Below are 14,127 nucleotides of genomic sequence, written 5' to 3'. Positions count from 1 at the left end.
TGGTAGGCATCCCACATATAAAGTAGAGGAAGATGGGCACGGATGTTAGCTCAGGGCCAGTCTTCCTCAGCGAAAAGAGGAGGATTGGCAGTAGTTAGCTCAGAGCTAATCTTCCTCAAAAAAAGAGAAAAAAGGGCAAAGGATCTGAATAGACATTTTTCCAAGTGAGACATACAGATGCTCAACAGGTACATGAAAAGATGCTCAACATCACTAATCATCAGGGAAATACAAATCAAAACCACATTAAGATATCACCTCACACTGGTTAGAATGGCCTCTGTTAAAATGACAAGAAATAACAAGTGTTGGCAAGGATGTGGAGAGAAGGGAACCCTTGTGCACTGTTGATGGAAATGCAAACTGGTGCAGCCACTATGAAAAACGGTATGGAGGATCCTGAAAAATCAAAAATAGAACTACCATATGATCCAGCAATTCCACTGCTTGGTATTTATTTAAAGAAAATGAAAACACTAACAAAAAGATATCTGCAGCCCCACGTTCACAGCGGCATCATTTACAACAGCCAGACATGGGAACAACCTAACTGTCCACTGATGGATGAATCGATAAAGAAAATCTGGTAGGTAGATAGGTAGGTAGATAGCTAGATAGATACATAGATACATAGATACATAGATAGATAGATAGACAGACAGACAGATAGATATAAGAATGAACTCTTGCCTTTTGCAACAACATAGATGGCCCTTGAGGACATTATGGTAAATGAAATGTCAGACAGAGGAACACAAATACCGTATGATGTCACTTTTACGTGGAATCTAAAAAAATAGATCTCACAGATACAGAGAACAGATTGGTAGTTGTCAGAGGGAGGGAGTAGGAGGTAGGGAAAAGGGGTCAAGAGGATCAAAAGTATACTTATTTATATTTATAAAATAAGTCCTGGGGATATATTATGCAGCATGGTGACTACAGTTAATAATACTGTATTGCATATTTGAAAGCTGCTAAGAGAGTAAATCTTAAAAGTTCTCATCACAAGATAAAAATATTTTTGTAACTATATACAGTGATGGATGTTAAGCAGACTTATCGTGGTGATCGTTTTGCAATATATGCAAATATCACTATGTTGCACACCTGAAACTAATATAACGCTATATGTCAGTTATACTTCAATTAAAAAAAAATTTGTTTCAACGTATAATAGAGGGTCCTGTCTTCATCTGAAGGTGAAGGGAGGTTTCAACGGACGTTTCAGAGAAGGGACGTTTGAGTGGAGATCTGCAGGATCAGTTCGGCGTCAAAAGAGGGGGCGGTGGCAAGAGAAGTCACTGAGTGGTGGGGGTGCAGGAGCTGAACAGATGTGAGGGATTGATAGTTGGTGGGTGCGGCTGCAGTGCAGACACCAAGGAAAGGAGGGGCTGGCAATGCAAACCAGATCATGCATGGCAGGACAACTTGAGTTGAGTTTTGACTCATTTCCCAAGAACAATAAGTAGCCACTGTTTACAGGGTTTTAAGTTGGGGAGCTGGGTGATAGGATCAGATTTGCACTTTTAAACCTCCCTCTGCCTGCAATTTGGAGAATGCAGCGATAAGAGGGAACTAAGCAGACCTTTCCGGAAGCGATATTAACGAGTCCGGGACACAAAGGTAATTTACGTGTAGGGGTGAGGATGGTAAAGAGACTTGCGAGATAAATTAGGTGAAATTTGAAGAAACTTAGTGAATGCTTAGATTTGGGGGCTAGGAAGTGGAAGATGTCAAGGATGACTCTGCAAGTGGATAGATGATGGTGTCACAGACTTGATACTGGGAACCCCAGGCAAGGAGCAGGGTGGGGATGGTGGAGATTATGAGTTCATTCCTGAGAAGCTAAATTTAGGTGCCCAAGAAACACCAAGCAGAGAGATGGAGTGGGCAGTTTGATACACAAGTTTGGAACTCCTAGGAAAGATCCAAGCTAGAGGTACACATGTGGGATGCTCAGAGAGTAGATGGTGAATGTGGTCTTGGGTGGAGATGAGCTTATTTAGGGAAAAAGTACGGAATTAGAAGAGAAGGAGCCCAGGGATGAGGCAGGAGTCACTGCAAGGTTTAAAGGTCATATAGCGGAGGAGCCTGAGGCAAGATTAAAGAGAGAGGATGAGAAGTGGGAAAGTCATTCAAGTCAAGAGATAAGAGCGTTTCAAGGAGGGAGCGATGGCAATCCTGATGAGAGATGTTCACCATGATGACCATTGGATCTAGCAGCAGAGAGGTCACGGTGACCTGAGCAAGATCTAATGAGGTTCAGTGTGGTCAGGGCTGAAGTCAGGCTGGAGCCAAGTGAGGAGAGTGGGTGAGGTGAGGAAACAGAGATGAGGCCAGAGGCAACTCCTTCAAGAACTAGGGAGGGAAAGGGCAGATGAGGGAGAAGGACCTGGAAGGAGGCTGCGGTCATGCGAGAGGGGAATTTAAGCGGACAAGATGAGGCCTGTTCAAATGTGGATGAGACGGATCTGCCCTACGGGTAGAGGTGGAGGATGAGGACACGGAGGCAAGAGAGCTGAGTGACAAAGGCCTCAGCCCCCGGAGCCAGACCACCTGGGTTCAATTCTGGTTCCTCCACCTGCTGCCTTTGTGGTTTTGTCACTCAGAGAAGTCCCTAAAACATTTTCCACGTCTAATGCTTTGTTTTTAGTTATGCTTGCTTAGAGGAACCAAGGCAGAACACTGCCAGATGGCCAAACCGCAGACCCGATCCAAACCAGAAAGGTCCAAAGCGGCCATGGGGTGCCGTGCACAAAAGGAAACGTGCAAAAGGTGCCGTGTGCAAGAAGGGAAGATCTGCGCATGCCTCAAATGCGCCACCCCGAGCAATGACATGGAGACGCCCCCCAGCCTTCACATCCCATAAGAACCCTGCCGACTTCCCTTCCGGAAGACGGTGTTTTAGATCAGGAGCTCTGCCTCCTCCACTCACTGATCAGTGAATGATGCTTTTCCTCTGCTGTTCTGAACCCAGTCTCGCTCTATTGGTGTAACTGGCTCTGGGCAGAAGGACCCACTTGCAAGTCACTGGTCCCTTAGGGCTCGGTGACAGTTTGAGGCAGGATATCTGCCCTCTCTGTGCCTCAGTTTCCTCATCTGTAAAATGGAGAAAAAGCAGAACTGCTATTGGGAGGGTTAAAGAAGAGAATGTGTGGGAAGGGCTGAGTGTTGATAGAGCCGCTTTGCCAATGCAGGAGTCCAAAGCCACATGGCCCATTGGCATCTGTCCACTGAGCTCTGCCCTTAGAGACCCCGTCTGAGCCCCTTTAACTCCTCACACAACTACCAGACAATCCTGGCTCAAATGGGGTCCTGGGGACAGGAAGCTATTTCTACAACTAAAAATAAGGTACCAACAGAATGTGGTGTATGTTCTCCAAAAGTCACAAACAAGACGGTTCGCAGCAGCGTGACTCATGATGGCTTCACACTGGAAGCTGCCCAAATACCCATCAACAGAATAATGACAAATAAACTGGTATTTTCAGACAATGAATACCACACAGCAATGAGAGCCCAGAATTCACAGGCACATGCAGCAGCAATGGCCACAGAATCCAGATACCAAAGAGTATATGTTGTACGATTCTATTTAGATGAAGGAGAAAAACAGACAAAACTCATCAATGCTGCCAGCTGTCAGGACAGGGATTCCCCTTGGGGGTGGGTGGCGACTGGAAGAGGGCAGGGGTGGACAAAGGGGAGTTTCCTGGAGGGCTGCTGATAAATACTCTAATAAAAATTTTTAAGAAAATATTAAATAAAGAATATATTTGAAAAAAATGCTTGATACTCCCCACAGCCGTCTTTCAAATTCAAGTTCTTTTATCAGGTCAGAGAAGTGAACACAGACATTTCGAAATGCAAAGCAACAACAGGTTTTTGCATTGTTCCTACAAAGGCAACGACCCCAGACTCCATAAAAGGTGTTTAAGAGGCACCGCTATTCAGAGGAAAAGACACGGTTTCTCGGGATCTGAGGTCTTCCTAACTCAGGACATGCTGGACGGGGAGCTTTAAAGGCAGCGTCTTCCTCACTCAGCCTGGGTGACCACAAAGCCTCAGCCCCAGGAGCGTCCCTTGGTCAGCCGGGCAGCGTCAGCTACCTGTGTGAAACTGCGTGGACCTCCCAGCAGCTGCCCTGACCCTCCACGGCGCGCTTGACCAGAAATCCAGTGCAGCCTCAGTGGGCAGTTCCTCCCCATCGACGTCTGAATCCTGGACTGCTTCCGACACGGTGTCAGGCGCAGTCAGAGTCCTACCCGACCTCCTCTTGCCAGGGTCTCTTCACCTGATTTTTCTCTCCATCAGAGTCTTGTCTGGATTTCTGACAGAATGATCCGAGTAACCCAGCTCTGAACCAAAAAGCAAGATGTTTGCCAAACTTCCTCTTCAGATCTACAGCAGCTTGTTTCCACCATGTTGGATTCCCTGCGACTGGAGAAAACCAGACCTGCCCGCTGCCCGGGGTGAGCCGCACGCCGCCCGGGCCGGACCTGCACGGTGCTTAAGCACCTTCTCCTAGACTGCTATGGAAGAGAGAAGTAAACACACTGATTTTGTTTGAACTACTGTCTCTCTCTTTGCTACAACCGAGCCTGCACCACCTTTCAGAGGGCAGAGCTTCCTTCCTAGAGCTTCAATCCTATTTCCCTTCCTAACGCTGAGATTTCATGTACTCATTCCCATAAATCCACCTTGTATATCTATTCCCACCCAAGACAGTAGCCACTTTACATAAAGGACTTCTACTCCTAGAAATGATGGGCCAGATTCTTCGGACCAACTTTGCCGGTGAGGACCTCTACAGAAGCCGGACAAACATCCTTAACTGAAAAAATTTACTCAAAGGCAGTGAGGAGCTGGGGAGGCAGTTAAAGTAACTAAGCTAAGCTAACGGAGAAGAGGGGCGTGTGGGCTTGCTTTTTTCCTGGGCACCTGCCAATTCTAGAAGAGGCGACTGGGAGGCTGAGCAAGATTGTTGACAGCCTTGAAGGGGCTAAGGGGGAAAAAAGTGAGAGTCAAAGCCCCCCAGGTATGGGAGAGAGGGGCTGGTACCCCCGCAGTGGGACTGGGACCCTGGAGGCTGCATTCTAAGCATGGTGGGAGGTGGAAGAAGCAGCCTTGCAGGGACTCCATCCAGCTCAGAATCAGGTCATCACTGAAACTGGGGTAGGGTGGGCCTGGATGACCAGCACGCCTAGGCTCCTTCCAGGAGCAAAGGTAAGTCTCTCCACAGATGATATAAGCCCAAACGTCCAATCACTTCCACAATTTTTTCAAATAACAGTGTCTGGTACGCATGAAAAATAACCAGGTGACTAGACTACAGGAACAATAACAGAATGAGCAGAAAAATAGACAACGCTGATACTGGAGCTATCAGACAGAGGCTTAAAACGACTCTGTTTACAGTGGGAAAGGACACAAAAGACAAGACTGAACATTTCAATTAGAAAACACTCAAAGACAAAGCAGATTTTCCATATATATATATTCTATTTGTATATAATTTCCCAGTAGAAATTCCAGAATCAGGAAACCAAGCACCGACCCCTGGTTATGGAGAGAGGTCCTGAGAGGTCATCCTCATCTGGATCCCACGGAATGGGTCCTCCACAGGAGAGAGGAGTAGAGAGAAGAAAGGCTGGACCACCACAGTCCCTGTCCGCCTGGGGGCTTTCTAACTACGAGAAGAGAGAGAGTGGACAGCTAATGAAATTAAACTAGGAAAAATGTCAACTTTCAGAGAGTTCCCAAAGAGAACTCATCCCTGTAGAGAAAGTCGGCTCCTAGATTCTGTGCCTTCCTCCACGGCCCTCTGCTGCTCCCTGTGTGTCTCTGGAAATGGCAGGCTGCACCTGCCTACAACTTTCTTCTCTGCTCCGGAGATCCAGCTCCCTCAGCGTTCCACTGAGTCATCCAGCGAGTAAGCAAACGGGCTGATGGGCCAGGCCAGGCCAGACCCCTGGGCTCTGCCCCCGAAGACAGGCTATTTCTTCACCTTGGAAACCGCAGAACCTGTTTCTCCCCACCTTCTCTCCCCTACCCCACACCCACCACTCACCTCCTCCCACCAGCAGAGGCAGGGGTCAAAGGGCGCAGAGCGCTCCCCGGCTGCTGGGAGGCCTACCACATTTTCTCCCCTCCTGAGGGAAGGGAAACCCCACAGCGCTGTGGTGTGGGGGGACGGGGACCTAGACCTCCGGGCCACAAGTTGGGGACACGATGGAAGCTCCTCAGCATGATGTGGGTATTTATTTAACTTTAAGAACAACTCAGGTAATACTGTAAATATGTATTTTTTGCAAGAATGTCTGTATAGAGGTGTACACAGAGCTGAAATTAAAGGACTTCCTCACGCCCCCGACCCCAACTCATTCCCACTCCCAGAGGTATTCATCTTTAACAGTGAAAACTCAAGCCCGCTCTCGTGTGCATGTGTCCACGCGTGTGTGTGTGTGTGTGTGTGTGTGTGTGTGTCTCCATCTGTATCTGGTGCCGCCCTACCTGAGGGGTTCCTAATGTGTGTTCTTTAGAAAACGTCCCGCCCCTGCAGGATCTAGGCTGGAACAGAAAACCACTTTAACTCGGCCATCTATTGCCATGTAACTAACACCCCAAAACTGAGTGTTAAAAACAAACAAAACGCTCACCGTTCTATTTGGTTTACAGTTCTGTAGTTCCGCTGGGCAGTCCTCCCGACCTGGGCCAGCCGCTCACCCTGAGGCCAGTCGGTGGGTGGGCTGGAGCGCTCACTCCATCAAGCTGGTTGGCACACTGGTGGGTGCAAGGCCGTCAGGTGCAACAGCGGGTCCCCGCGTCCTCCAGCAGACCAGCCCAGGCTTCATCACAGGGGACCCCAGGCTCCCAGCAGCAAAAGCAAGAATCCCCCCATGCGCGTGAGTGCTCTGGGGCTTCCGCTTACGTCACATCTACTAACGCCCCATTGGCCAAAGAAAATCACGTGACCAAACCCATCTTCCAGGAGTGGAGAAATAGATTGCGCCTCTTGATGGGAGAAGGAGCAAAGTTGCGTTGCAAAGGACTGTACCTATAGGGACGGGAGGACAGGAAGTCAGGGAGGGGAGAGCAGGAGGACTCAGGGACCTTGGGCGGACAAGAGTGCTTGCTACAAGGCCTTTTCGCAAGGCCGTCTCTGCTGGCTGCATAGCAGTCGGAGAGAGGGCTCCAGATAGAATAATTAGGGAAGGCTAAGGTGGATGTCACTGCTAATTAACAGGCACTAAACGTGCTTTCAGAAATCATCTTCTGAAAGGAGTTGTGGGAAAGGAGGGAAATCTGACATTTGGAAAGAGGCTCCTCTTAGCTAAATGCTATGGTGTGAATGTTTGTATGCCCCCTGAAGTCATGTGTTGAAATCCAAACACCCAATGAGATGGTGTTGGCACGTGGGGCCTTTGGGAGGTGTTTAGGCCCTGAGGGTGAAGCCCTCATGAATGGGATTAGTGTTCCTATAACAGAGATCCCACAGAACTCCCCAGCCCCTTCCACCACGTGAGGACAGAGCAAAAAGAGGTCTATGAAGGAGGCTCTCACCAGACACCAATTTGCCACCACCTTGATCTTGGACTTCCCAGCCTTTAGAACTGTAAGAAATAAATTCCTGTTGTTTGTAAGCTACCCGGTGTCCGGTATTTTGTTATGTCACACTGAATGGACTAAGACACCACTGCAGCCAGGCCCATTCTTAGTGGGCCCTCATCAAGGCAGCGTCCTCTGCTATTGCTCTTCCACTGTGGGGGGGATGAGAGCAATGCTTAGCAAAGGCATTCTGCGGAGACCCTGTGCTTTCCTCCTGAACAGAGAGCCACCCACAGCGTGCTCAAAATATTCTGCATGCAAATAGAAGTGTGCACTGGGCGAAAATTCATTCTTGCCTTTCTCAAAGCGGTGTGTTCATGGAAGTCTTTACAGGGAAAGCGGTAAACAGAAAAGAAACAAATACCAAAGGATGACAGTGAAGAACAGTTACACAATACTTTATACTTTGATAAGAAAAACATGTTTCTTAAAAATCCGCTTACATTGGAAGCACCTAAAACATTATTTTACAGACTAGAGAAGTAACATTATTTCCTAAACAAACTATGTGGTCCTAGAAAATAAAAGAAAAAATACAAGATCAGTTGTCAATAAGAAAATAAAAATATAACATATATATTTATAATATAATAAAAATAAAAATAAAATTTTATCTCAAAATAGCCCTATGAAGTAGGCAAATCAGGGGTCTCAGAGGAGGGAACGAGGCTCAACAAGCTCAAAGTCACAGTTAGTGAGGGGGGTGCCTGGCCCTCAGATCCCAAGCCCCCCAACTCCAGTGAGGCCCTGGGCATGGGGGAGGGGAAGCGCTAAATGGCCCAGCATCAGCTGGTCTCTGAATGGCTAAAACACGATAGTGATTCCATTATGGGGAAAGAAGAAATGGTTCTTTGTGGAGTAAGTAGATCCGAGGGAAGGAGCTTTCCTAAGACTTTCAAAAAGGCCTTCATGCCGGCTCTAAATAAGGGGTACCTTAAAAACCTAGCTCACCATGCAATTAATAAAATGCTGAACCAGTCACAGAACGGAGCTGGGGGCAGGCCACTCAGAATAGGCACTTTACCCTTCTCTCTCCCAGCCCCCATCTCACACTCGCCTGCATCCTGACTTCCATTCCACTAAAGACCCTGGGAACAAACTTGCCGCCTCGAAAATAAGTCACTTCCCCTATGTAGAAGTGGCTGGTTGAGTTTCATGACCTCTAAGACTCCTTCCAGCATCAAAATGCTTTTATTGCCCAGAATAGGGGTGGGCTGTTTATTTTTTTAAATTCCACTTACCATATTCGCACCTCATCTCTACCCAGCTCGCCTTTGCTGGCCCTGTTTCCTGCCCTGAGCCTGTTGGACTCCATGCATTTTCCCTCTGACCCCCTGGAGCGCACGGGCAGTTTTGTGCCTCTCACTGGTAGCTTGCCGGGCGCAGGCGCTGTGGTCGGGTAGTGAGGGCAGGGACCACATCTCTCTTCGTCGCGGCCACGGCCCAGCACCAGGAGAGGGCTGGCTCACAGTGCTCAATAAAGACTGCTTTCATTTGACAGTCATAAAATATTGCTTAGTGACTCTAGTCACCTAACTTCTCTCTTCCCATTGACGGCCCCGTTAGGTCAAGTCCCCTGGGCTGGAGAGCTCATGGCTGGAAGTCTCTGACACCAGCAACTGACCTGATAGTCACAGCTTCACCTCAAGCTTATTACAAGCTGAGCTGACACTCACAGCCAGGCCATTTCGTTTTCCTGTTGGACGTAAACATTCTCAAAGAGCAACAACTGCACACAAGGTGCTACAGACTGAATGTTTGTGTCCCCTTAAAATTCATCCGTTGAAACCTCGAGGTGGGGCCTTTCAGAGGTGATTCGGTCCTTAATGCCGAGCGCTCTCGAACGGATAGGTGCCCTTATAAAAGCAGCCCCAGAGAGCTCACTCACCCCTCCTGCCACGTGAGGACAGAGCCAAAAGACAGGGGTCTGTGAACCAGGAATCGGGCTTCACCAGACGCCAAACCTGCTGCCACCTTGATCGTGGACTTCCCAGCCTCCAGAAAGGTGAGAAATAAATTTCTGTTGTTTATAAGCGACCCAGTTTACGGTATTTTATCATAGCAGCCCAAACGGAGTAAGACACAAAGTTACTCCGACACTACGATAAAATGAAAAAAAACAAAGCCACTTCACCATTCTGTTTAAGCACAGACAAAAGTAAGGTCACTGTGCCACCACAAAATAGCCATCACAGAATCGCCCCGCTTCCTGACATCATCCAGTGCAGAGCAAAACTCTGCTTCCTCAGACCCTCTCCCAAATCACGTGACCAAAGCCCAAATCCTGTAGGTTCTTTCTCACATCCTCTTACTAAGGCGCCTGGCTGCAACAAGTGATACACCCAACTTGCTTAACTACACGTATGTTCCTGGTGGTCCCCGGCCGAAATGCGCTGACAGGTGTAGGCAGTCATTTCACTTTCACTGATATGCACCAACATCTTATGGGTAAGGACTGGTATTCCCAGTTTACACCCAGAGAAACTGAGGCTGAGTGGGAAGGTGATTTAACAGAGACCACACAAGGGGACTTCGAGGCCTAACCCTGGTCACCTAATGCAAGGGTCAGTCCAGGCCCTTTTCACAACACCCAGATGGCCTCAGCCACGTGGAATAACGCTGCCTTTACCTTAGAGGTGAAGGCAAACAGCAGGAACACGATCCCTCCCACCAGGAGCATCTCTCAGTCTTAAGGGGCTTTTAGAAGGAAGCTGAACTCCACAGTAAAGGTGTATGTTCCAATCTGGGTAGTCAGTAAACGGATGGCCATTATAGTATTCTGTATACCTGTGGGTATACAAACACTTCACAGAAATTTTAGTAAGGACAGTGAACTGAAAACAAAGCCCAGAAAGACGCCGGTGGTGCCTAGATGGCCAGCCGCCTCCGGCCTTTCCACCTGCAGGGCGGATGGATGGATGGAGCATCAGCAAGCAGGACCCCGACTAGAGCGAGGCACTTGTCCGGGGCGCAAAATTTACGGGGCGCCAAAAATCTCGCTAACCAAGATAGCTAAGATTTAGGGCAATATTTTAAAACATCAAATCAGCAAATTACGACCTAAGGGCCGGTGCCCTGTTTTGGTAAATAAAGTTGTATCGTTAAGTCCAATCAGCATGTATCCACACAAAAACCAGACTCGAGCGTCCGCAATCCCGCGGCCCCAAGGCGTCCACTGCGCAGAGGAAAGGGGGCGCCTCTCGCCCCCGGCCGCAGGCCCGGCGCAGCCCCAGGCCCCGCCCCTCCTCCCCCGCGGGGCCCGCGCCACCCCAGGGCCCGGGCCCCACCCTGGCCCGCGCCAGCCCCGGAGCCGAGGCGGCCCGCGCGTTGCCCGGGAGACGGACGCGCAGCCGGACCGCAGCCGCCGCCATGGCCGACCCGCCCGCGCACCGCAGCTTTGAGAAGCCCAGGAGGGAGGAGGAGGAGCAGAAGGAGGAGAAGGCGGGGGACAGGGAGGCCGAGGGCTCGCACGGCGACGAGGACTTGTGGAAGGCCCTGGACTGGAGCGACACCCTCGACGACGAGCCGAAGGCCCTCCGGCCCCGCCTGACCAGCGTGGTCAGCCCCAGCCTGAGCCCCACGCCCTCGCCCGGCTTCACGCCCCGCGCCAGCTCCTCCTCGAGCGTCTCCTCGCAGAGAAGTAGCGCCCCCCGCCCCGCCCCGGCCCTGGGTCCCGGGCGCGGGCTAGGACGTCGCGCGCAGAGCCCGAGCCGGGCGGCGCTGTGCCACGGGCTGGTTCTCACGACCCTCTGCGTGCATTCGCGCAGCGCTCGCGCACACGCACGTGCCACTCCTGGAGGAGGAGCGGTGCCTTAAGGGTGCTGTGCGCTGAAACAGTCCTGCACAAAGCACCTCACCTCTGTGTCTAACTTCCTGTGCTGGAACCACTCCAGTCACTCCTTTAAAAGAGAGGCAGGTCCTCAGTCTCCCAGTAGTGACATTCCGGGCGGGACCATTCCTTGTTGGGGCGGGGGGCGGTTTTCCCCCACATTGGAGGATGTTGGCAGCTTCGCTGGCCTCTGGCTATGCCGTTAGCCCCTACCCTCCTTTGTGTCAATCAGAAATGTCTTCAGACATTGCCAAATGTCCTGGGGGGCCGAAACCGCCCTTTTGAGAACCGTTGATTGAGAGGGAGTGGCTAAATTTTTTAATGTTTCATTCAACAGGTTTTCCTAAAATATTTCAGACATTTAAGAAAGACGTGTCTAAAAGGAGTTTAGATGGGTAAGAAAATGTTTTCAGTTTTCTTTTTTTTTTTTTTTTGAAGCTGATGATGTTTACATTTTGTATAAATGTCAGGAAGTAGACTAAAATCATCCAGGGCATTTGCAACTAATTCATTCAAACATTCCAAAAGGTTTTTTTTTTAAAAAAAAAAGTCTACACTGTTAGACACTGGAGGAGAGAGAGACCAGGGCCCCTGCCGGTCTCCAGCCTATTACCCACTTTTGAGACGACCTGTCACTGGTTACCATAACATGAGATACACCTGTGCGCCGTGTGCACAATGGTAAGCGCTGTGAACTTTTAAAGTCTTAAGCATAAGGAGAATTGTTCTGTCCCATTACATGTTTTTATTTATCCTTTTAATTTAATGTTTTAGTGAAAGATAATATATGCACATGATTAAAACATTAAAAATATACAAAGGTATAAAATAAAAAATCGCCACGCCCTCCTCCACCCCTGCTCCACTCCCCAGAGTTCACACACTCTTAACAGTTTTGTTTCCAGGATAATTTTAAATCGCATATTTTCATTCCTTGATTTATCAATTTTTGATACAACTACTGACTTCCTCCCTCGAAAGATGAGGAATGTAGCTCATGCTACAGCCCCACCCTCTTCATTTTTGGTCATTGTATTACTTTCAGTTTAGGACCTTTATTTTAACCTCTAGGATTTTAAAGTATTTAAACCTCTACTTCTTGATTTATCAATTTTAGTGACTATCTATTAACTCTATTATGAAAAGTTAACACATTAATGCATTTCTACTTCCTTCTAGCTCTCCTCTCACTCTTCCTCTCCCAATTAACAATGAATTATATATATTATATAACAAACTATATTGAAATATGTAGTATATATTCATATAAAGTCATATTACTTTGCCAAGTTTTCTTATGTTTGTATTTTGTTTCATAATTATAATGAACTCAGTGCTTTGGGTACAGATTGATTCTAAAAATTGAAAACCAATAAACAACATTTGTAATTTCATGCTAAAGAACCCAAAAGTGTGACTGAATTCATGCACAAGAAAATGAAATCCTCTGTCTGCAAAACTTGGCTCCCGAAGGAAGAACTGTTCAACTCTCCTGCTGTTTTCAGTTGTCTTCGATCTTTCTGAGTTGGGCCCAATGACCACACTTTCCTGATTCCCATATTGCTTTCTTTCTTTAATTCCTTTTTTTTTTTTTCTGGAGAAACTCTGCAGAAATTATTTCATGTAGATCTAATGGGTAGTCAAATTTCTGAGTTCTTGCTATCTGGAAATGTCTTCATTTTGCCTCCATACTTTGTTAATAATACAACGTGGCATAAAAACATAGGTTTACCACCATTTTCCCCCAGGGCCATTGCTCCATTGTCTTCTAGAATCCAGTACTGCTTAGGCTGATTCCCAAACACTTCTGAGATTTGATTATTTCCTCCCCTCAGTGTCTCTAGTTTCTTCTGAGCCTCCTGCTGCATGGCCCTTGGACCTCTTAGATATGGTCAAGATTTTTGGTGTTCACATGCGACCGTGCAGCCCTTGCACAGCACTTTTTATTTCAGGATTCATATTTGTAATTTCCAAGAAGGTTCTTGTTCACTGATTGTTGCTGTTCAAATAGTTGGGTTTTGTCTTTGAAATCTCTTTAAGGGTACTCATAATATACTGCAGTTCTCCTCTGTTCTGTGTATTTCTTCCTTTTTCTCTCGGGATCTGGTGTTCCGTTTGTTTATCTTGGTCCTTTCCTTCCACGCTCCTGGTTGTCCTCCAGTGACTGGTTATCCTTGGTTATCCATTTGTATTTATAAATGAATGAATGGTAGCTAGAACGGAGGCCTTCCACAGCTGAGAGGTTCCCCTTCCCGAAGGGCTGCCTGGAGGGTTGACTGAGGGAGTGGGGCCCATGTCAGAGCCAGCTTCCTGGGGGCTGTCGGCGGGAGCAGGCAAGCTGGGCGACCCACATAACTAGAGTTAGGATAAGGACACTTCACTGGGGGTTGGAGTTCTCTAGGCATTTCTTTCCCAGGTGGAATGTCACTTCCCCCTTTCTTATCCAAGCCTGCTGGGCAGGGCCCGAGAAACTTCAGACTGCGCTCTGCTTCCCTGAGAGGCCTCAAACCTCCCCGGAAGGCTGCCCACCCTTTTTAGAAAGCGGTTCTTCGGGCTTCCTCTAGAAATACAGACAACTGCTGCCAAGTGCCCTGGAGCAGGGGACAAGAAGGGGCTGCCGGCCAGCTGTTCCAGCCTCACCCCGTGAACTCCTCTGGTGACAGTCCTGGACCCCTCCTCTCTGCATC

General features: G+C 48.4%; 1 protein-coding gene across 1 annotated transcript in view; it reads left to right on the top strand.

The window, feature by feature from the left end:
* Positions 1-10,805: 10,805 nt before the first annotated feature.
* Positions 10,806-14,127, top strand: part of ERICH6 (glutamate rich 6) — a 29,969-nt gene continuing 26,647 nt past the window's right edge. The window contains exons 1-2 of the mRNA XM_044755450.2: positions 10,806-11,251; positions 11,778-11,835. Of these exons, the coding sequence (XP_044611385.2) occupies positions 10,981-11,251; positions 11,778-11,835 (329 nt within the window). The 5' untranslated portion in view covers positions 10,806-10,980. The remainder of the gene's footprint in view (positions 11,252-11,777; positions 11,836-14,127) is intronic.

Source organism: Equus asinus, chromosome 21 (assembly GCF_041296235.1).
Source record: "Equus asinus isolate D_3611 breed Donkey chromosome 21, EquAss-T2T_v2, whole genome shotgun sequence".
NCBI lineage: Eukaryota > Metazoa > Chordata > Mammalia > Perissodactyla > Equidae > Equus > Equus asinus.
Note: the sequence above shows the minus strand (reverse complement) of the source record. Positions and strands in the feature narration are given on the sequence as shown.